The sequence below is a fragment of the Mobula birostris genome, chromosome 9 (assembly GCF_030028105.1).
Source record: "Mobula birostris isolate sMobBir1 chromosome 9, sMobBir1.hap1, whole genome shotgun sequence".
Taxonomy (NCBI): Eukaryota; Metazoa; Chordata; class Chondrichthyes; order Myliobatiformes; family Myliobatidae; genus Mobula; species Mobula birostris.
Genome location: NC_092378.1, coordinates 36,882,361 through 36,906,662, shown reverse-complemented (window position 1 = coordinate 36,906,662; position 24,302 = coordinate 36,882,361). Strand labels below are relative to the sequence as shown.

General features: G+C 40.6%; 1 protein-coding gene across 3 annotated transcripts in view; it reads left to right on the top strand.

Moving 5' to 3' along the window:
• Positions 1-24,302, top strand: part of LOC140202681 (rho GTPase-activating protein 8-like) — a 94,935-nt gene that overhangs the window by 37,179 nt on the left and 33,454 nt on the right. For all 3 annotated transcript variants that reach the window (XM_072267835.1, XM_072267837.1, XM_072267836.1), the window contains 4 exons: positions 4,446-4,533; positions 8,575-8,706; positions 12,927-13,013; positions 16,388-16,486. In XM_072267835.1, coding sequence (XP_072123936.1) covers positions 4,446-4,533; positions 8,575-8,706; positions 12,927-13,013; positions 16,388-16,486 — 406 coding nt within the window. The remainder of the gene's footprint in view (positions 1-4,445; positions 4,534-8,574; positions 8,707-12,926; positions 13,014-16,387; positions 16,487-24,302) is intronic.

Here is a 24,302-nt window from a genome sequence, read left to right as displayed (position 1 = left end):
TTGCTCCCCTTTTCTGTTGTTTGACTCAGAGAATGTGATATTCTATTGGCTCTGCTCCTACCCCCCTTCTCTCTACTCATCCATCTTGGCCCATTTTTCTTGACCTGAAACTGTTTCTTGGTTTTTATATATAACTGTGATATATAATATGCTAACCCATGTATCTTTGCACATTTTCTGTTGGTTTCATCCATTATAAGCTCCGCTAATATTTATAATAGGCATATTACCTTTGAGTAGAGAGACATGGCCCTAATGTGGGCAAATAGGATTAGCTTAGATAGGCATCTTGGTTGGGATGGTCATGGCAGGCTTTAAGGACCTGATTCTGTACTGCCCAATTTTATGATTATACCTGTGTAGTAACTTTATTTGTGCTGAAGGCAGAAACCAGTAACCATATTAATCAAAGTATTTGGAACGAGACAGATGATATTATTGCACATTAAGCAACAGGGGAAGATTTCTGACATCAGATTTTGCATTTTAACATTGGGGATATAAGAAAAAAACGTTACCACTTGTGAAGTACAATCTTATCTTTAAAGTGCTTTATAGGTGATGAGTATTTGTTTTTGCACTATTTCTAGTTTAATATACATATACTCACTGTAATTCATTATTTTTTCTCTATATTTATCATGTATTACATTATACTGCTGCTGCTAATTTAACAAATTTTGTGACATATGCCAGTGATATTGAACCTGATTCTGAACTGGAGCCAATTTTGCACTGCAGAAAAAAGCAGCTTGTTTCTGCACTGCAAGCATCAGCAGACAGCAGTATAAGTGATCATATTATCTGTTAAGAAATGCTGGTTGCAAAACAGATATTGGCCAAGATATCTGGGATGTGACTCCTGCTGAATAATGCCATGGAATCTGTCATACCCAACTGGAAGAACAGGTGGGATCTTGATTCAGAATCTCATCCTCAATCCCTCAGTATTAGACTATTGTCACCTAGGCAGTGTGCCTTGCTCATCAGTATTTGCTAATAAATAATGCTATTAACCATGCTGTTACTTTATGCCAGTTTTTTTTGAGCCTGCGCTTAAAATACCGTAGTTCTGAGTTGCCTCACTCCATACTCTTTTTAAAAACTACACTTAGTCTTGATGCTCTACATGCAATGTCAGCAAGTAATAGTAACGATGTTTGATTAAACCAGTGGAAAAATATCAGTAAATTAAAATTTCATATGTCACAATACAACATTCTAAAGATTTGTAAGAACGTAGACCACAAGGGAACTCTGGAAAATGCATCCCTCTTTGGTACATTTCTGTTTCTGCAACTAGCAGATAGATGAATATTTGGAACGTATTAGTTGGAAGTGAGAGAGAAGGGAAATGCTTCCAAAAGATGTCTCTCTTGTGTTGTGATGACAAATCATAAGCGACATTTGCTTCTTAACTGTAAAGGTTATAGTGTTCTGTAAGTGAGCTTGCTGTTTACAAGTTGGTTGTTGCATTGCTTACAATGTGACCTCTCAACAAAGGAACTTTAGATCCTGAAAGTGATACAGATGCCCAGTTCAACGATCTCTGCTCAGTCTTGTCAAAGGTAGGTCAATCAGGTTGAGGTGTTGCATTCAAGCAGATGTTTCAATAGTAACTATAGAGAAACCATATTTCCATTATTAAAACTGATGCTTAAATTTTTGTATAGTGATTTGAGCAATTACTGCAGATCTATTTATGTTAACTGTTAAAATCCTTTGCACTTTTATGACTTGCAGAAAAATATTCCATTAATTTGGGTTGCTTATATGAAACAAATTGTTATACCACAGTAGATATCAGGAGAAATTATTCTACAGCTCTTTTATATTATATCATGGTTAAATGATTGAGCTGCAATTGGATTCTTATTCATCCCTAAGCATACAGGCAAAGAAAACTTAAAAATTGAAGTTAAAGGATGAATTGAAATTTTATGGAGTTTTTCAATAACTGCATTTGCCCCTAAATGCTTTAACGTCAGATGTAATTACTGTTGTAATGTGCATCTGCCAGGGCTCGAGTTATTGCTGTGTCTTGGAGCTGAAAGGTTTTGGGCTCAAGTCTTCTACCAGAGACTTGAGTAAAAATCCTTCAACTGGCACTTTGTTGCAATCTGAGGGGGTGCCGTACTACTGAAGGTGCCAGTCCTTTGATAGGACATTCAACCAATCTACCCTGCCAAATTCAGGTAATAGATCCTGTGGCATTGCATTGGAAAAGGAGCTGGAGAGCTGTTTTATTCCAATAATTATCCCTCAATTCATATACAGGGAAACTGATGAATAACTAGCTGTCTTTTTTCTGACTGAGCACTTAGGGAAGGGTCACACATAATCCTCATACAGCCTTTCATTGCTTAAGACTAATGTAAGAGAAGCATTTTGGTCACTGCAGAATCTAACAGGTGGAGCAAGGGCGTTTTAGAGTAACTCCGGAACACAAGCAGCATGCAGCACAGATAATGACTGAAACTAAGTTTGCAGGATTTTATTATTTAAATTATTCAGATTTCCATATTTATTCAAACTTTTAAATGGGTTGAGATTCTGCTTTTTGGAGTGGGGTTTCCAACTTGGAATTGACCAAAGCCCAAAGATGGGAACTCCTGGTAGAAAAGTCATCTTGGAGGATACAGGTTGAACTACCCTTATTTGAAAATCCGGAAAACTCCTGAAGTATGTAATTCTTTTGAGCACTGGCATGACGTCACAAATGGACAATTCCACAAGGCGCTGACAAGTTTCCCAGGCGATGCACAGGTCTCTGCATACCACAAACAGTTCTGAGAAGGGACCTCACAAAGAAGTTAGTGAGAGATAGAAAAACACTGCGTAAAGCAAAAATGAAGATTTCAATCGTGTATTGAAAGAATGGATTCATCATGGTCGGAATGATTATATGCTGCTTAAAGGTGTACTGATCATGAAACAAGCAAAGATCTGTCACAACAAACTGAAAGTTGAATGTAATTGTGAATATTCAGCAGGTTGGTTGCAGAAATTTAAGAAAAGATATGACATTAATTTTTTAAAGATTTGAAACATTTTAAAGATAAAGCATCACAAAGCAACAGAGAAATTAATTGAGTTTGTGAAGATCGTCGCTGATGAAAATCTAACACCAGGACAAGCCTAAAAAGCAGATTTATACCTTACATAAAACCTAAAATAAGTAAAATATGCAAATACACTACTGTAATCAAAACACAGCATTGTAGGCGGAGATGGGTTGTTGTTCAACAGCTGATTCAGCTATTCTCCTGATGTTGTTTTTGTTACACTGCACACATTATATTAATAGTATGTAATAATTTTTAGTGTTAATTACATATGTGTGATGAACAAGTTTAAGACAAAGACTGCTTACCGGTAGCAGATAAATTCAAAGTTGGAAATTATGGTGATCCCAAGGTATCTTGTTATATATTCCAAAATCCAGAATCTGAAATACTTCTGGCCCCAAGCATTTCAAATAAGGGGTAATCAACCTGTATTATTATTGTGATTGATCTTGGAATAATACTGTAAGGAACTCACCCACTGAGCAATATTTATTGCAGGTTTCTCTGTTTTCTGTGTTAATCAGTTTAGTAGGTCTGGATATGTTTTACTTCTGTAGCCTCCTGAAGAGCAAGAACATTTCATTACGTGGTGGCTATACTCCTTCGGTTTTTTTCTATTAAACCTGGCAGCATTGTAATTAGGAATTTATACTCCTGTCTCTTGTATCAGTCAGTCATTTATTTTTTTTAAAACCATGTTAAAGGCCCAAGAGGGGCCAAATCAATTATTGGTTTCGTGCTGTTGGGGGGGGGGGGGTAGGTGAGGGTTGATTTTTAGGGTTTTGATTGGATGTTTACAGTGGGAATTCTTCCTCATTTCATCCTTTGCTAGACATAAGTATGGATTTTTTGTGCCTTTTGACAGTCAGTACTCTCAAAAAGAAAATGAAGGATACTCCTTGTGCTTTTATGGTGAACTCTTAAAAATGTATTCAGCATAAGGAGCATCATTCTTGTTCTAATTATAGCTGTTACCGCCACGTAAGTACCTGTCTAATTAATTGCAATGAGCTTCTGTTTTTGTGGGTTGTTGAGATTAGGATCAATTGATGGTCAGTAAAAAATAAATAAATAAATAAATTTTTTATTTATTGTTTAGAAGCCATGACTCTTACATGTATTTGTTTCCCAGTGTTACAATTTCAACCTAAACCTACCAAGGATTTATGTGTCACAGCACCAAATTATTTGCTTCATGTTACCATCCTCAGCAGTGCAGTATTTAGTCATAGGGCAAAGTTCTTTTATAGCTTAGGAATTGGAATGGCTGAATTCTGACGACCATATGAGGAGGATATCTGTGTTAATGGAATTTGATAGAGTATATATCTCCTGTTTGTATCCAATATGAAATTTAGGTTTTATCTTTCCAATCAGGTGATGATAATTATGGAAGGAAACTGGTTATTTTTAGTTGCTGTCGAATGCCTCCTTCCCACCAACTCAACCACCGGAAGTTGCTTGAGTAAGTTAATTTTCTGTAACAAAACCTTTTCGTAGACAACTGCATGAATCACATTGACAATTATGCACTCTCCGCACTAATCTGTACCATTTTAGTTACATTTTTTAAACTCTGAATTGAGACACTGTATTTTAATCTTCCATAATTAATTTCACATAAGATCAAAAAATTATTGTATGTGTTTGATAAATTATAGAATGTTTTTAAATAACTCTTTTTAAAAAAAAAAGCAATTACAGTTTTGTGAAATAAAATGTGTTAAATAACTTGCATTTGTTTACACTAAAATAACCCCAACAAAAGTGGAACATTCCATAAAATAGGAATATGAGCTACATGGAAAAGCCTATCTGTGTACTCCAATTCTGTCTTTCTCTTCCCCCTCTCAAAATAATAATTCAAAACATTATTTTAGAGCACTTTTCATACAAACAATGTTGTTCAAAGTGATTTACAATGGGATAAATTGCAAACATGAAAATGAGACAAAATAATGTTAGTTAAAAGCAGGATTAAATAAATAGGTTTTGAACTGCATATTAGAAGTGTCCCCTGAGTCTGCATCCCTTATAGTTTTATATTGAGTTCCACAGTGTAGGAGTGTAGTTCAGAAAAGCTGACCTGCAAATTATCTTTTGAGGAAGATTGTTTAAATTCTAAGAGACCAGCAGAAGAAGACCTGAGAGCTTGAGCAGGATTATAAAACAAAAAAATTTCTGATGTATTCCAGTTCCAGAGCATTGAGAGTTTTTAAAAACAAGAAAGAGAACTTTAAAAAGCAATTCTAAAAGATAAAGGAAGCCAATGCAGAGTAGTTAGGACAGGAATGATATGCTCCCTCATCCTGGTTTTAGTTAAAAGTCTAGCAGTAGCATTCTGAATAAGCTGAAGATTGCTTTGGAAGGGCAGTAAAAAGTGCATTGCAGTAACCTAGTCTATTCGATATAAAATCATTTGAGTGTACATTTGAAATATTTCTTAAATGTGGAAATGCTCCTCTGGTCACTTCCTTTATGTGAGATTTTAAAAACTCAAATCTGAATCAAAGATGAGACCCAGGGTGGTTACTTCTTGATGACTTCGGGAACTTGGCTCCTCTTGTAAAAATCAGAAGTTAATATCTTTTGGCTTTGGGACCAACTATCAGTATTTCAGTTTTATCTTCATTTGGGTTTAGGAAATTATTGCTCATCCATTTATTTATTGCAGCCATACAAGAAGTCTGAAAGATGGGGTGTAATCATTGTCATGTTCAACGAGATATACAATTGTGTGTCATCTGTACATAGCAATATCTGCACCTCCAACCTGATGGCACGAACATTGACATCTCAAACTTCCGCTAATGCCCCACCTGCCCCTCGTACCCCATCCGTTATTTATTTATATACACACATTCTTTTTTTTTTCTCTCTCTCTCTCTCTCCTTTTTCTCCCTCTGCTCCTCTCACTATACCCCTTGCCCATCCTCTGGGCTTTCCCCCCTCCCCTTTGTCTTTCTCCCCGGGCCTCCTGTCCCATGATCCCCTCACATCCCTTTTGCCAATCAACTGTCCAGCTCTTGGCTCCATCCCTCCCCCTCCTGTCTTCTCCTATCATTTTGGATCCCCCCCCTTCCCCTCCCACTTTCAAATCTCTTACTAGCTCTTCCTTCAGTTAGTCCTGACGAAGGGTCTCGGCCCGAAATGGCAACTGTACCTCTTCCTAGATATGCTGCCTGGCCTGCTGCGTTCACCAGCAACTTTTATGTGTGTTGCTTGAGTATCTGCGCATGTTCGCTCCATAACATCAAAAGTGCATGTGCATATCTGCAAAAGCTGTCAAATTTAAGTTCCTATATGCAGTCTCACAACACTCTGATGCATGTGATTATCATTCTGTTGTGTTAGGGGTGGGAGGGGGAGTGGTAAATTGACATGTTGGGTTCCTCCAAATACAAGTTCTCTTTGTTTACTGAAGTCTGACAGCGCCATCTTGTGGAATATAACATGGGATATTAGTATTCTCACATGTAATTCCTTCTTCTGCCCTCTGTGCAGCATATTTTTCTTCAGCTAAGACTGACGTGCAGATGAGTTGCTGCCTTTTCAACTGTCCTCTGTAGTCGGTGCACATTTAAGTGCCTGGTTGTTGTTTCACTCACCTTGAGTAGCCTCTGTCACTTGCTTGCAGCACGGGGAAATAAATTTCCATTTATTATTATTATTATGCCTTTATTGGGTGGTCTGTTTTGTAACTTTCACAAAAATCATAATACACACCGTCTAAGTTGAGATTCCTTTTCTCTTTTGTGGCGAGTGTATTCAATCGATAGATTGCTCCAGTTTACTTCCTGCGGTCAATTAATTTGGCTAAAAGTTTGAGGCCCTCCATTGGTCAGGGTCAGCCATGGATATAGCATCCTGGCTGCCTATGTGATATGCAAGCCAGGGCAGTACGATATACAACCATAAGACATAGGAGCAGAAGTACACCATTCGGCCTGTTAATTAGCCCAATATGAAAAGCAAGCTGTCGCCCATTCAGCAGGTTCTCCACGCAGCTGATAAAACCAAAGGAATGGCAGAGACTGATACCGTTTGGCACCAGCAGCGTCGCAGGATTCGCGGGTCAGCATTGAACTCAATGTAGGATTGCCTTCGGGACTTCCACCTCCGGATTTTTCCTTGGGGTTTACTCCTGAAGCCTTCCCGAGGAGTGGGTATAGCTGTAAAGCAGCGGAGGTTTCAGATCAGAGTTTTCCTCCTGTTGGATAAGCTGCCAACCACAGCTGATGAGTTCTATCTGCCCGAAGTGACCAGTTTTAAGGTGCCAGTAAGCTGCCTTTGCCCCTTCCCCTGTTAGTAGAAACAGTTCCACCAGGCTTGGTAACGTGAAGGCCAGAAGCTGGACTTGGTTGTTAGAGGGTACTTGGAACACATGCCATTGGGAGCATTTGATAGGTATTCAGCACCTATCCCCAGTACCGCCCTGGGCTATGACAACCTCAAGGAACCCTTAAAACATTAAAGATTAGCTTGTCATATGTAGATCCAAGCATACAGTAAAATGCATTGTTCACATCGTTGAACACAGTCCGAGACTGGGAGGGTCGTTTGCAAGTTTTGCCACACTTTCGGCAGTAACATAGTATGCTCACATCTCACTAACCAATGCATCTTTGAAATGTGGGAGAAAACCAGGGCACCTGGAGGAAACTCTATCGGTCACGGGGAGAACGTACAAACTTCTTGCGCTCATTGGGAATTGAACCCCAATCACTGGCGCTCCCAAACATTTTGCCAGCTGCTATGTTTTTGTTCCACCATGGATTCCCTGCATTTGCTCTTGTAAAACATTTTCCAGATTTGCCACTTTTTTAACGCTGGGAGAAATCAGCAGCATTTTATAGGTTTTATTTCTAAATCGAAGGTCTTGACGTGAGGATTATTTGGAACTTCATCCAATGATTATCTATTTAGAACTGACAGATGGAGGTGTTTGGAATAGGTAGGGTAGAAGCTGGCTAGGCATGCAGTTCATTTTGTTTTTGGGAAGATCATTAAGAATCTGCAGCTGATGGATAAAGAGAGACTTTAGGGCAGTAATAACCTTGCTTCTCCTTGATCCTTCTTGTAGATAAATATCTGCTTAAAGACTTGATGTTTAGGATGGAAAACTCTATTCCCCTGACATCTATCCTCACAGTCAGGAGAGAAAAGAAACTGTTTTACAGGGTTATTCCAGGATTCTGCAGGATTATTACACAGAGGCTCGTGCAATGATTTTAGCCTGGGTCTCTCACTGTTTAACTATTCCCACCATCCTTCCACTGCCACTTCAGTAAGAGAATTTCTTCTAAGTTGACTCTCAGAAACCTGTCATATTTTGTTCAGATTAATCTTTCTATGTCTGTTGACATGATTAATGTTTTTCTTTATCATTGGTCATAATAGGCTTGGACAGGTTTAAGTTTGGATGTGACAAGCTTGTGTTTTGTTAATTAGTCACCACTGCAGTAAGTAATTTGAGGTAATCAACTTTGCTTTCTACCCTGTCTAGGTACCTGAAGTACACACTGGATCAGTATGTCGAGAGTGATTACATTCTAGTTTACTTTCACTACGGCCTGAAAAGCAGCAATAAGCCATCTTTAAGCTGGTTACAGAATGCCTACAAAGAATTTGACAGAAAGTAAGACCGTTTCTTCCAAGTTCTTCAACCTATGCTCACAAGCAAGTTACTCAGTACTAAGGATCCAGTTTATTTTTCTGTACAGCCCATGTTCATATTCTTGGCTTATTTTAGTCTCTGTGTGAGACTGTTGATAATAGTTCAGTTTAATATCAGAGAATGTATGCGGTATACAATCTTACTCTTTGCAGATATCCTTGGAATAGAAGGGGAAAAAGCTAAGGAATGACAGAAAATGTTAGAACCCCAAAGCCCCCCCCCATATGCAAAATGGTGGGTCCTAACCTCTTTTGTTGCAATTGTACATGCTGGATTTTCTGTAGAAGTTAATACTGCCCAAGCTGAGCGCAGTGATGTAGGAATGCTGCTTTGTCAAAAGTACATCGTCACACTAAACTTGTGTGATGGCTTCATTACTGAAATCACAGAAGATCATTACAGATGGCAAGTCTAGTGAGGGGGAAAAGAATGAAATTTTTGTTTTTGGAACAGGTGGGTCAGAATATTATTTTTAACAAATATAGTCAGGGAACCACATATTTGCTAGTGGCTATGTTTAGCATCTTACTGACAGTACAAATATTTCCAAAACCATTAGTGCTGATTAAACGGCATTTTAAAATGCATTGATCAATACCATTACAGTTGAAAAATGAAATGGAATGAGCATGAGTATTTATCATTCTCATTACCAAAGCATCTCAAATGAAAAGAGTAAATGCTGGAAATATTTTACCTTTAAAAATACAGCACGGTAACCAACCCCTCCAGCCCATCAAGCCTGTGCTGCTCAGTTACACCAAAGTGACTAACGGGTACATCTTTGGGACGTGGCAGAAAACTGGGACACCCACAGAAAGCCCATGAGGTCACGGGGAGAATGTACAAACACCTCACTGAGAGCAGAGGAATTGAGCCCGAGTCACTACCACTGTATTAGCGTTGTGTTAAGCACTACACTACTGTGCCGCCCCAGAGAAATATTCAACCAATAGGAAGGATCTGGGAAAAGAAGAATAATGCTTTGTGTCGATGTGACCTTCCATCTGAAATGTTCTTGCAGGCGGACAATTTACTTGGGCAGGATCCTGCAATCTGCAGTAAAAGACCTATTCAGGGTGGGTGTTGTCAATTGGGGATAAATGGTGAGGGAAATGTGTGCCCTCCCTTGAATAGGAATCCACGATCTACCTTGACGGCCTGGAGTAGTCAGATAGGACCTGGGTGAAGCAACACAGCTCCAACACAAAGGGCTGCATGTGCCAGCAGTAACAACCTGACCATATTCAGCTCAAGCTCAGTTTTCATATGGCAAGAAGTGGCAGCCTAGGGTATGTCCTTAGATTCTGCAATAGGATTTTAAATGCCACACTCTTTGTTTTGGGCAGGTGTCTTGTCACTTGGCCAGACTTTCACTTACAACACTTGCACTGAGCAACCTGAACTCAAAATAGTAATCTTCCTTTTCTGATGGACCCAAAGTTAGATAACTTATGTAAATCTTCCCATATTTGATACAAAAATGTATATTTAATCCAGGGTTCTTTAATCAATGGGCTTCCTCGGTACATGTTTGACTTTGTTACTGTTGCTACATTAAGCAATTAATTTTCTCTTTCTTGTCTGGAGTCTGGTGTTTTGAACAATTCCAACCTGCAGCAGTGGAGGTTTCCAGTTTCTGGTCATTATTAGCTGAATGGTGATAGGTCTTCTGTAGTTTTCATACTAAGTTCTCAGGCATCCTATTCAGTTTAAAGGGGCTTCTTACAACACTGACAGATTCATTTCATGACTGTTTTCAAATGTGTACTCAGATGAATGGGTAGTCTCACTTGGGGTGACATAAGCATAGTGAATTCCTGACTCTACTGAAATATTGTCCGGTTTCCATGAATTCTTGTCACCTTCGTAATATCATAGCTGAATTGCAATGCCTGGGAGACAGGAGCCTGAGATTTAAGGGGCATATCAGGTGATAGAGGACCCTGAGTTTAGAATCATTTTATGTGCTAAATGGTGCTGGTGTCCACAAGAGAGTTTCCAGCTTCCACAGGATGAATTTGCCCCGTCAGACAGAAAATCACACGCTGGAGCCGATTAACATAGAAACATAGAAAATAGGTGCAGGAGTAGGCCATTCGGCCCTTCGAGCCTGCACCGCCATTTATTATGATCATGGCTGATCATCCAACTCAGAGCACCGCCCCAGCCTTCCCTCCATACCCCCTGACCCCCGTAGCCACAAGGGCCATATCTAACTCCCTCTTAAATATAGCCAATGAACTGGCCTCAACTGTTTCCTGTGGCAGAGAATTCCACAGATTCACTACTCTGTGTGAAGAAGTTTTTCCTAATCTCGGTCCTAAAAGGCTTCCCCTCTATCCTCAAACTGTGACCCCTCGTTCTGGACTTCCCCAACATCGGGAACAATCTTCCTGCATCTAGCCTGTCCAATCCCTTTAGGATCTTACACGTTTCAATCAGATCCCCCCTCAATCTTCTAAATTCCAACGAGTACAAGCCCAGTTCATCCAGTCTTTCTTCATATGAAAGTCCGGCCATCCCAGGAATTAATCTGGTGAACCTTCTCTGTACTCCCTCTATGGCAAGGATGTCTTTCCTCAGATTAGGGGACCAAAACTGCACACAATACTCCAGGTGTGGTCTCACCATACTGAGGTTATAATCCATGATCAGATGCTGGAAAATTCTCTTGTTTTCCCTGGGGAGGTCAGGGGTTTCTCGGCTCAGCCATTGGCTATAGGCTGCTGGGAGTGACGGGTTGCATGGTGTGTAGCAGCTGGGCAGTAGCCCTGAAGAGAACACACAGCAGCATTTAGTGAGTGACTCCCTTCTTGGTTATGAGGGGAGACCGCGGGGTGAATAAGGAAGTGATGGGGAAGAAGGAGGAAAGGAACTAAAAGTGAAAGGGGAACAAAGATGCAGAGACTAGGGAGAATGAAGCAGGCATTTAGAGGACAGAACTGAAGGAGGGAAGTAATCAAGGAGATGCTTGAACAGAAAAAGTGCACAGGATTGTGAATCAGTGTGTCTAACAGTAAATGTGTGTAGCAAGCCTGTGCAGCAGATCTCCTTACCATTGTACCAAGACATCACAGTGTTAACCCTCTGTAGTGGATGATGTGCAAAAACAATTCCACTTTGAAAGAACTTGCATACAAACATCCTGCTTTTCAGAATTGGAACAGAAGCAGTTATATTCTGTCCTGAGGGACTCTCTAAGCAGAAGATCTGTTTATGCTAAAGTTCACCTGCGGTTAGAATTATTTAACCAATGCTAATTCCTGAAAATCATTTGGTAAATTAAGTCCCTAATATTGAAGTGGCCCAGTCTGCCACAGAAAATGCCCAGTTTCATTTTGAGATCTGGGCCGAGTTATTGAGATTGATATCACTTTGGGTAAATGCAAACTAAAGAGCAGGCTTGTGGTTGGCTGGAAGGTAAGGGAGAATAAATGACAGACAGAGAAATGGTGTATTAAATTAGAAGGAGTGCAAATAAATCATCACATCACCTGGATAGAGTGTTAGATCATAAGACCATGAAGCACAGGAGCAGAATTAGGCCCTTCAGCCCATTGAGTCTGCTCCGCCATTTGATTGTGGCTGATTTATTTTCTCTCTGAACCTCATTCTTCTCCTCCTCCTGCCCGCACTCTTTGATACTCGTACAAATCAAGAACCTATCAACCTCCACTATAAATATACCCAATGACTTGGCATCCACAGCTATCTGTGGCAGTGCATTCCACAGATTCACTACACACTAACTAAAGAAGTTCAGTCCACATCTTTGTTCGAAAGGGATATTCTTCTATTCTGAGACAGTACCCTCTGTTCCTAGACTCTATCACTAATGTAAACATCCTCTCCATGTCCACTCTATTCTGGCTTTTCAATATTTGACCAGCTTCAATGGGATCCTCCTCCAGAAACTGCCCCCTTTATTCTCACTCTTTGCCAGCTAACCAATTTCTGTCCATACTATTATCTTTTGTGTAATACCATAGGTTTTTGTCTTCTTTAGCAGCCTGATGTGCAGCACCATGTCAAAGGCCTCCTGAAAATCCAAGTAAACAAAATCCAGATTCTCTGTTGTTTATCCTGCTAATACTACTTCAAATAATGTTCTATATGAAGCAAGATAACTACAGTGGGAATTTTCAACATCTGTGCTTGAGAAATGTTTTTTTTTCTAGGTACAAGAAAAATCTCAAAGCTCTTTATGTTGTACATCCAACAAACTTCATCCGAGTTCTCTGGAATATTTTTAAGCCACTTATAAGGTATGTTTTGTGAAAAGGTTTGTAATTACATTGATCAAAGTCCTAAGAACAAAATGTGGAAGAAAACAGTGAGATAGTTTTGGTTAGAAATCTTGACCACAACTGCTAAAGAGCAAGTCCCCCCTTCCATCCATGGATAGAGCAGGTGTCTACTTGAAGCGTTGAAGCAAATTGACCCCTTCTCACTGCAGTAAATATTGTCTTGCACTTCTCGCAGCCATTTTTGGAATGGGACTGTACAGTTGTGGTCAGCAAAACGAATGGAAGATTTTAAGGAGCTGCATTGTTGATACAGGGTTGGCTTCTACAGTAATTTAGAATTAGTAACACTGAATTCTTTGGTGGTAGGAGAAAAAAATAGCACACGCATTCTGAGTTTCATCAAAATGTTCAATAAAAACAGAATCATCCACTGGTACAAATAACTCTCTCCAACAGTTTTGTTATCCCTTGTTTCTAATGTTTTATTTTTCTTTTATGCCCTATTCCCAATTTCTGGTTATTTTCTGTACCTTCTACAGGTCATTTGTATCTTTGAAAGCATTTGTCTCCTGTGTGCCCTCCCAATTCTGACTCCTTCTGCTATTTTTAAAATGTATCCTTTCCTTACTCAGCACATTGGTTTCATACAAAGCGAAACCCAATAGCATGAATGGCAGCGATGCTTCACTACCAGATGAACTCAGTGCCTTCTATGCACGCTGTGAAAGGGACACACAACTACAGCTGTGAAGATCCCTGCTGCACCTGATGACCCTGTGATCTCTGTCTCAAAGGCTGATGTTAAGCTGTCTTTAAAGAGAGTGAACCCTCGCAAGGTGGAAGGTTCCAATGGAGTACCTGTTAAGGCTCTGAAAACCTGTGCCAACCAACTAGCGGGAGTATTCAAGGACATTTTCAACCCCTTACTGCTACATGCGGAAGTTCCCACTTGCTTCAAAAAGGCAACAATTATACCAGTGCCCAAGAAGAATAATGTGAGCTGCCTTAGTGACCATCTCCCGACAGCACTCACATTGACAATGATGAAATGCTTTGAGAGGTTGGTCATGACTAGACTGAACTCCTGCCTCAGCAAGGACCTGGACCCATTGTAGTTTTCTTATTGCCACAATAGGTCAATGCAAACGCAATCTCAATGGCTCTCCACACTGCTTTAGACCACCTGGTCAACACAAGCACCTATGTCAGGATGCTGTTCATTGACTATAGCTCAGTATTTAATATCATTATTCCCACATTCTTGATCGAGAGGTTGCTGAACCTGGGCCTCTGTACCTCACTCTGCAATTGGATCCTTGGCTTTCTAACCAGAAGACTACAATCTGTGCGGCTTGGTGATAACATCTCCTCCTCGCTGACGATCAACACTGGTGCACTTCAGGGTTGTGTGCTTAGCCCACTGCTCTACTCTCTTTATACACATGACTGTGTGGCTAGGCATAGCTCAAATCCTATCTATAAATTTGCTGATGATAGAACCATTGTTGGTAGAATCTCAGGTGGTGATGAGAGGGCGTACAGGAGTGAGATATGCCAACTAATGGAGTGGTGCTGCAGCAACAACCTGGCACTCAACGTCAGTAAGACAAGAGAGCTGATTGTGGACTTCAGGAAGGGTAAGACAAAGGAACATATACCAATCCTTATAGAGAGGTCAGCTGTCTATAAGGAGAGAGTGAGCAGCTTCCAAGTTCCTGAGTGTCAAGATCTCTGAGGATTTAACCTGGTTCCAGCATATGGATGTAGTTATAAAGAAGGCAAGACAGTGGCTATACTTTATTAGGAATTTGAAGAGATTTGGCGCGTCAAGAAATACACTCAAAAACTTCTATAGATGTACCATGGAGAGCATTCTGACAGGCTGCATCACCGTCTGGTATGGAGGGGGCTACTACACAGAACCAAAAGAAGCTGCAGAGGGTTGTAAATCTAGTCAGCTCCATCTTGGGTACTAGCCTACAAAGTACCCAGGACATCTTCAGGGAGCAGTGTCTCAGAAAGGCAGCGTCCATTATTAAGAACTTCCAGCATCAGGCCATGCCCTTTTCTCACTGTTACCATCAGGTAGGAGATACAGAAGCCTGAAGGCACACACTCAGCGATTCAGGAACAGCTTCTTCTCTGCCATCCAATCCCTAAATGGACATTGAACCCTTGGACACCACCTCACTTTTTTTTAATATAGAGTACTTCTGTTTTTTGCACGTTTTTTAATCTATTCAATATATGTATACTATAATTGATTTACCTATTTATTGTTATTTTTTATTATTTTTTCCTTTTCTATATTATATATTGCCTTGAATTGCTGTTAAGTTAACAAATTTCACATCACATGCCAGTGATAATAAACCTGATTCTGATTCTGATATCCCTGCCACTTCTGATGTGTATTTACTACAAAAATTGGAACTTTGTGTTAGAGCAAGATGACCCCAGTCAATAAACGTCACCTTTTTGGAGCTGATAATTGGAAAAAAATATGTATTATTGATCTGGAAATGCACTGGATTTCAGTTAATTGGGACACATCCGGACCAGTACATTTTGGTCCAATTAAGCAGTTGCCCCAATTAGCCAGTTTCATGGAAATTGTTAGAAAAGTATATTTTAAAAAAAGTGAACTACTGTTGAACTGATTAACAAATTATATATATTTAAATGAAATCCGGAGCAAATGTGATACTACAGTACTATAAATCTGTGTTAGTTCCTAATAGTTATCAATAGGGGAACTCAAAAACTGTACGCTGCCGTGTTCTTTTGCTTAACTGTAAATGAACAATATTAGTGCAGACAACTAATACGGATCATGCCTTTATACAATCCTTTTTGATAATTGCATTCTCCAAATCTCCATTTTCATTATTGTAACATTCAAAATGCTTGTCGATACCTTCAAATTCTTCCTAGTTCCCAACTTCTTGAAGTAGTGAAATTGTTTCATTTTAACGTCTGGCTGGTTCTGGCATTTCTCATTAGGCAAAACAGTTCTAAATTGCCTTTCTACTTACTTCTCCTCAACTCTCCATGACAAAACTGACTGCTTTTTGAGTACAAACACTTGCAACTGATGCTATTTTTTTTTGAAAACTGTTCACTGTAGTCACGGTGTAGTGTCGTAACAGCCACACAAGTGCATGTGACTGATGCTAGTTAGAAACTCTTCAGCAACAGTCTCCTGACACAATCAAGTGGCATAGTGTCCCAAATAAATGAAGGGAATCCCAGCTATTTCCTTGATTTAGTTTCTTTTAAAATTTGTCCCAAATAAGCGGCTGTGCCGATTAACTGACCAGTTAACCAGAATCCACTGTAGTTTGTAATATCACCATAAAGGTTTTTGTAACTTGTCTGAATTTTTTTTCCAGCCATAAATTTGGAAAGAAGGTTATTTATGTAAATTACTTAAGTGAACTAAGGGAACATCTCAACTATGGTCAACTCATCATTCCCCCAGAAGTGATCAGGTATGTTTCAGAATTATTTTTAACTATTCATTATTTCCTTTAATGGGGTCTTTAGGTTTTTCCTCTTGTATAACCTAATGATGTAAAATAATGACCATGCTGGTTGCATGGTAGGCAATCAGAAATGCTATTGAAGGAAGCATTCAGAAATAGACTGCTCCATGCTGCTGTCACCTGCTCGTTGGAAGTGAAGCGTTCAGTTGCTGGGGGCAGTTCAGTTGATGCTGAATTGGTCTTAGATAGCTGCATTTAAACCAATGAGATTCCCAGCCTGCACTGCTTCCTGGAGCAACAGCCTTGCTGATGTACAAACTTGTTACACAGTGAAGTGCAGTAAAACAACTTCATTCTTGTCATTGCTTCTTGAATCATAGAAAGATTCAGCACAGAAGTGGGTTCTTCAGTCCTCCAATCATCAGCCTTCCATTTACACTAATCATACATTAATCCCATTTACCCTGCATTCTGTCAGCTCCCCCAGCCCCTGATTCTCCCACTCGCCAACACAGAAGGGACAATTTACAGCAGCCAATTGACCTCCTGACCTGAACATCTTTGGCATCTGGGAGGAAACAGGAGCACGGGGGGGGGGGGGGGGCGGGGAGAGACTATATGGTCGCTGGAACAATATGCAAACTCCACACAGACAGCACCTAAGGTCAGAGTTGAACCTGAGTCTCTACTAGTGGCACCAATAGTGTTCCCCAATGGCAAACCATTTCCTGTACAGGTTTAATACCTTCAGCTTTCCTGCATTGTTTTCACTCCCCTTCAAGCCAATGATATTGTCCAACTCACTGCTTTGGGTCAACTGAAAACACACTTATTTTTGATTAATTACAATGTTGTTGAGATAATTACAGATACCCAAGTTATTAATTTTAAATTTTACAACAGCATATGACCCTCGCCCCTCCTGCCTCTGCACTACACCCGACTCCCCACCCCCGCAAAGTTCCCATGCATTTGTAACTCTTAAGAGTCATAAACATATAGCACTGTAGCAACCATTTGGTCCACTGTCTATGCCAACCATCACACCTATCTATACTAATCATACTTACTTCCATATCTCTCTATACCTTACTCATTCAAGTAGCTGTCGAGATGCCTACTGTCCCACCTACTCTGGCAGCTCATTCCAAACACAAGCTACACTTTACGCAGAAAAATTTATTTCTCAGATCCCCCCTTAAACATCCTCCCTCTCTCAAAACTATGCCCTTTAGTTCTAAACACCCGTACCATGGGAAACAGAAGCCTATCCTGCCTCTCATGATTTTAAACATCTCTATGACATCACCTCTCGGCTCCTTTGCCCCAGGGTAAACAGACCTTATAACAATCTCCTTTTAACTCAACCCTCCAATCCAAGCAAAACCTTTGTGAATCTTCTGTCTGCACCCTCCCTAAATAAATCACATCTTTTCTGTGCTGACCAGGACGCGTACAATATTGGAAGTGCAGCCTAGCCAATGTTTTGAACAACTGTGATGAAGTCCTGGGTCTTATACTTGTAGCCTCAACCAATGAGGGCAAGCATGCCGTACATTTTATGCACTACACTGTGTTGCCACTGGAAGGGAACTTTTTACTTGTATCCAAAAGTCTCTGTGTTCAACACCGCTTTGCAGAGCTCGCCATTTATTATGTGTGTGTCTTGCTCAGGTTTAGCTTCCAAAATGCATGACTTCCCACTTGTCTGAATTAATCTGCACCTGCCATTTCTTTGCCCTTGGAGAGGGTGTCTAATGATTAAAGATCTGCAACACCCAATGGCCCCAGGTTGCATTATTGGTGATGTGTCCCAGTGCACACCCGGTTCATTAAGCCAAGTGATGTCGAACCACGATAATGAAAGGCATGGGCCAGATTAAAGTGGCTCCACTACATTACCCTATTTGCCAAGTCACCTCATACCTCACCACAAAAAACTCCACCACCTTATCTCTCCCAGCCCTACATATACATCTGCTAGTCCTACTCTCAAACCTAATCCTAAAGTCCAAGGGGGCACACATCCCCACTAACCTGAGGCACACCCTGATTAGCTCTGGCCACACCCCCACAAACCTGCTGCCACTACGCTACCCTACACCCTTCCCACACAAAACTCCACAACCTTCTCTCCCAATCCCATATATACATCCACCAACCCTACCTTCAAACCTAATCCTAAAGCCCAAGGAGGCACAGTAATCCGAGGTGCATCCCGATTAACCATGGCCACACCCCCACAAACCCAATGACTTGTGTAGGGAGGAGCAATGTCCAATAAAGGCAAGTGTTGGACCTGGTTAATGAAGGTGTGGGCCAGATCAAAGTGGTAGGGTTGTGTGACACTGAATCTCAAGTGACGAGATCAAGAAGCACAAGTTCATTTATCTTGTGCATTAAGTGAAGATTGTAATCCTAAACACCATTCTTCACTGTTCATTTTGGTGTCAGTTGTAAAATTGCTAACCATGCCACCTATATTCTCATTCAAACCATTAATATACGTGACAACCAGCAAAGGAATGAACATCGATCCCTGTAGCACACCACTGGTCGCCCTCTCCAATTTGAAGCACAATCATCCACTACCACCCTCTGCTTCCTACTATCAAACAACATTCTTCACCGTTCATTTTGGTGTCAGTTGTAAAATTGTGTAGGGAAACACTTTGCATCTAGTGATCACAATGCCACCAATTTCAAAGTAAATATGCGAAAAAGAGGGGTCTGCTTGAGGTCCTAAATTAAAGAAAGGCCAATTTTGATGGTATCCGAAAGGACCTGGCAAGTGTGGACTGAGACAAGCTGTTTTCTGGCAAAAATGTACTTGGTAAGTGGGAAGTATTTAAAAGTGAAATTGAGAGCACAAAGCTAGTATGCACCTGTCAGAGTAAAAGGTAACGATAACAGGTGTAGGGAACCATGGTTTTCAAGAGACATTAAGGCTCTGGTTAAGGAAAAAAACAGTTGTATAGCAGGTAGGAACAAATGACATGCTCGTGGAGTATAAGAAATACAAGAGAACACTTGAGAAAGAAATCAGGAAGGCTAAAAGAAGGTATGAACTTGCCCTAGCAGACAAGGTGAAGACAAATCCAAAAGGATTGTACAAGCATGTTAAGAGCAAAAGGATTGCAAGGGATAAAGTTGGTCCTTTGGAAGATCAGAATGGTAATTCATATGTGAAGCCAAAAGAAAAGGGGGAGATCTTAAATAGATATTTTTATATTTGTATTTACTCTGGAGACAGACATAGAGTCTATAAAAGTGAGGAAAGTGGCATTAACTTCATGCACCCTATACAGATTACAGAGGAGGAGATGTTTGCTGTCTTGAGGCAAATTGGGGTGGATAAATACTCTGAGCCTGACAAGGTGTTCCCTCAGACCCTGCAGGGAAAAATGCAGAAATTGCCAGGGCAGTAACAGAGATATTTAAATCATCCCTTAGTGACAAGTGAGGTACTGGAGGATTGGAGGGTGGCTGATGTTGTTCCACTATTTAAGAAAGGCTCCAAAAAATCCAAGAAATTATAGGCCAGTAAGCCTGACATCAGTAGTGGGAAAGTTACTGGAAGGTATTCTAAGGACTGGATATATAAGTATTTGGATGGACATGGACTGACTAAGGATAGTCAGCATGGCTTTGTGCATGGTAGGTCATGTCTAACTAATCTTATAGATTTTTTGTGAGGAAATTACCAGGGAAGCAGATGAAGGCAAGGCAGTGGATGTTGTCCACGTGGACTTTAGCAAGGTATTTGACAAGGTCCTGCATGGGAGGCTGGTCACAAAAGTACACTCACTCAGCATTCTTCTCTTACTGGAGGCCTGTGACTAGTGGTGGGCTGCAGGAATTGGTGCTGGGCCCATCACTGTTTGTCATCTACATCAACAATCTGGATGATAACGTGGTTAACCGGATCAGCAAATTTGCAGACAACACCAAGATTGGGGGTGTAGTGGACAGCAAGGAAGGCTGTCGAGGCTTGCAGCAGGATCTGGATCAGCTGGAAAAATGGGCTGAAAAATGGCAGGTGGAATTTAATGCAGACAAATGTGATATGTTGCACTTTGGAAGGGCCAACCAGGGTAGGTCTTGCACAGTGAATGGTGGGGAACTGAGGAGTGTGGTAGAACAAAGGGATCTGGGAATATCGGTCCATAATCCATTGAAAGTGATGTCACAGATAGGTAGAGTTGTAAAGAAAGCTTTTGGCACATTGGCCTTCAGAAATCAAAGTATTAAGTACAGGTGTTGGGATGTTGAAGTTGTATAAGATGTTGGTGAGGCCTAATTTGGAGTATTGTGTGTGGTTTTGGTCATCTACCAACAGGAAAGGTGTAAATAAGTTTGAAAGAGTACTGAGAAAATTTACAAAGATGTTGTCAGGTCTGGAGGACTGAGTTATAAGAAAAGATGGACTAGGTTAGAGCTTTATTCCTTGGAATGTAGAAAATTAAGAGGAGATTTGATAGAGGTGTCCAAAATTGAGGGGTAGAGATGGTCTTTTTCCAGTGAGGTTAGGTAGAACTACAACCAGAGGTCATGGGTTTGGGGTGAAAAGTGCAAGGGAAACTTCTTCACTCAGAAGGTCATGAGAGTGTGGAATGAGCTGCCAGCACATGTAGTCCATACGAGATTGATTTTGATATTTAAGAGAAGTTTGGCTAGGTACATAGATGGTAAGGGTATGGAGAGCTATGGTCCTGGTGCGGGTCAATGGGAATAGGCAGATTAAATGTCTCATCATGAACTAGATGGACTGATGGGCTTGTTTCTGTGCTGTACTTTTCTATGACTATATGTCCTTGCTAAAAGATCTAAGTAGACAATGACTATTGCCATGCTCTTTTTAATCCTCGTGGTCACTCTTCAGAAAACACAGGCAAAATTGTGAGATGCAATTATTTTCCCCCTCCATGCCTAAACTCATCCTGAACATCCCTAATTTGTCCTTGCTTTTTTAAATTTAAATAAATAAATGATGTCCTTTCCCATAACTTTCCTACCTCTAATGTAGTTTTCTGACATATCCCTGCTGCCCTTAAATAAAGGCAAATTAACTATCCTCCAGTTTTCTGATACCTCATCTGTGGCTGATGAAGTTATGAAGATCTCTTTGGGTCCCTGCATTCTCATCCCTTTTGTATAGTATACTATCTTCCACTTAGTTCAGCCCTGGTGATTTATCCACCTTTAAACTTTTCAGGACCTATTGTAATGTTGATCAGCTCTGAAATATCACCATTCTTTGCCATGCGCTCACTAGCTTCCATGTTCTTTTTCACAGTAAATGAATACTGTCCTGTACTTTTAGATGGAATTTTTTAAGACTTTCCTTTACACTACTGCCAAGGATATCTCGTGGGCCCCCTTTTGCCCTCCTAATTTCCTTCCTAAGTTACTCCTATATCCCTTAACTCCTCAAAGGACTCACTTGATCCCAACTGCCGATATCTGATATGTGCTTCGTTTTCCTTGAGCTAACTCTCACTATCCTTTGTTGCACCATCCTTCCTTAATCTTGCCCTTCTCACTAAAAGGATCATTTGACCCTGAATTCCTCTTGATCTAGCTTTCAAAAGCTTCCACTTGCTTGACATCCAGTTACCAACAAACAACATCTCTCAATCAGCTTTTGAGAGTTCCTGTCTAATACTATTGGAATTAGCCTTCCCTAATTTGGAACTTTAGCTTCAGGGCCAGTCCTTCTTCTCTCATGACTGTCTTGAAATTAAGATGCTTATAGTCATGTTCCCTTTCCAGACCCTCCCTGATCTGCTTACTAGACCAGTTTGTTTTAACTATATATGCCTCATTTTTCTCATCTGATGCACTATGGTTGCCAAATTGTTGAAGTTTTCCTGCATAGCACAAGCAAATGTGTCTGCAAGGACATTGGCCTCCCTCCAGTTCAGATGTAACCTGTCCCTCTTGTAAAGATTGCCTCTGTCCTAGTAGAGATCCCTCTTGTACAGGTTACCCATGGCCGGGTCCCTGAAATCCTTCTGCTTGTACCAGCTCTTCAGTCACACATTCATTTATTTTATCCTCCTGTTCCTAACCCCTCTGGTCCAGGGCACAAGACTCCCTCCTTAATCTTCTGCCTAACTCTTCATGTTCATTTTGCATGACTTCCTCTTTTCTTGCCAGTATTGGCTTGATGAATAAAGTGTTTAGTACAGAAGCAAAAAAGTGTATGCCATAGTCAGCATGGTTCCCTCAAAGGAAAATCTTGCCAGACAAATCTTTTGGAATTCTTTCAAGAAGTAACAAGCAGGAGAAACAAAGGAAAATCAGTTGATTTTGTGTACTTGGATTTTCAGAAGGCCTTTGACAAGGTGCCACACGTGAGGCTGGTTAATGAACTACGAGCCCATGGTATTACGGGAAAGATTCGAGCATGGATAAAACAGTGGCTGATTGACAAGAGGCAAAGAGTGGGAACAAAGGGAGCTTTTTCTGACTAGCTTCCAGTGTCTGGTAGTGTTCCACAAGGGTCTATGTTGGGACTGATTCTTTTTGCATTATATGTCAATGATTTGGACGATGGAATTGATGACTTTGTTGCTAACTTGCAGAAGGTATGAAGATGGGTAGAGAGAATGGTAGTTCTGAGGGAGTAGAGAGGCTATAGAAGGACAGATTTGGAGAATGGCGAAAGAAATGGCAAATGAAATACAGTGTCGGGAAGTGTATGGTCATGCAGTTTGGTAGAAGAAATGAAAGGGCTGACTGTTTTCTAAATGGAGAGAAAATACAAAAATCTGAGGTGCAAAGGTACTTCGGAGTCCTTGTGAAGGATTCCCTAATGGTTAATTTGCAGGTCTGTGGTGAGGAAGGCAAATGCAATGTTAGCATTCAAAGAGGACAGGAATATAAAAGCAAGGATGTAATGTTAAAACTTAATAAAACACTTGTGAGGCCTCATTTTGGGTATTGTGAACAGTTTTGGGCCCCTTATCTTAGAAAGGATGTGCTGAAACCAGAGAGGGTTCAAAGGAGGTTCACGAAAATGATTCCAGGATTCAATGGCTTGTCATATGAAGAGCGTTTGATGGCTCTGGGCTTGTGTTCACTAGAGTTCAGAAGAATGAGGGGTGACCTCATTGAAACCTATTGAATGGTGAAAGGCCTTGACAGGGTGGAGGTGGAGAGTTTAGGACCAGAGGACGCAGCCTCAGAATAGAGGAGCATTCTTGCAGAATGAAGATGAGGAATTTCTTTAGCCAGAGAGTGGTGAATCTGGAATTCTTTGCCACAGAGGCCAGGTCTTTATGTATATTTAAGGCAAAGTTTGGTAGGTTCTTGATGGGTCAGGGCACGAAGGGATACAGGGAGAAGGCAGGAGATTGGGGCTGAGGGGAAAATTGGATCAGCCATGGTGAAATGGCAGAGCAGACTCAATGGGCCAAATGGCCTAATTCTGCTCCTATATTTTATGGTTTTATGGTGTCTATTAAATTAGGTTTCTGCTTGAGGTATTATCTATAATGGCACCAGGTATTCGGAACTTGAGTTACTAGGACAGATTTGATTGTCATCCTTTCAGTTAAGTATAGTAAGTGTGGCTAAAGGAACTTCTAATGGAAATGATCAAAATTCTGAGGGGTTTTGATGGAATGGCTGAAGTGTGAGTAATCAGAGCACATAAATTTAATTGGCAAAAGAAGTAAAGAGCCAGTGAGAACTTTTTTTAAAACTAGGAAATTATAGTTGGTATTTATTGCCTGAAGAAGGGGTGGCAATGGATCCAACAGTAACTTTGAAAAGTGAATTGAATAAACACATGCAAATTTGGGTGGGGGGGGGAAAC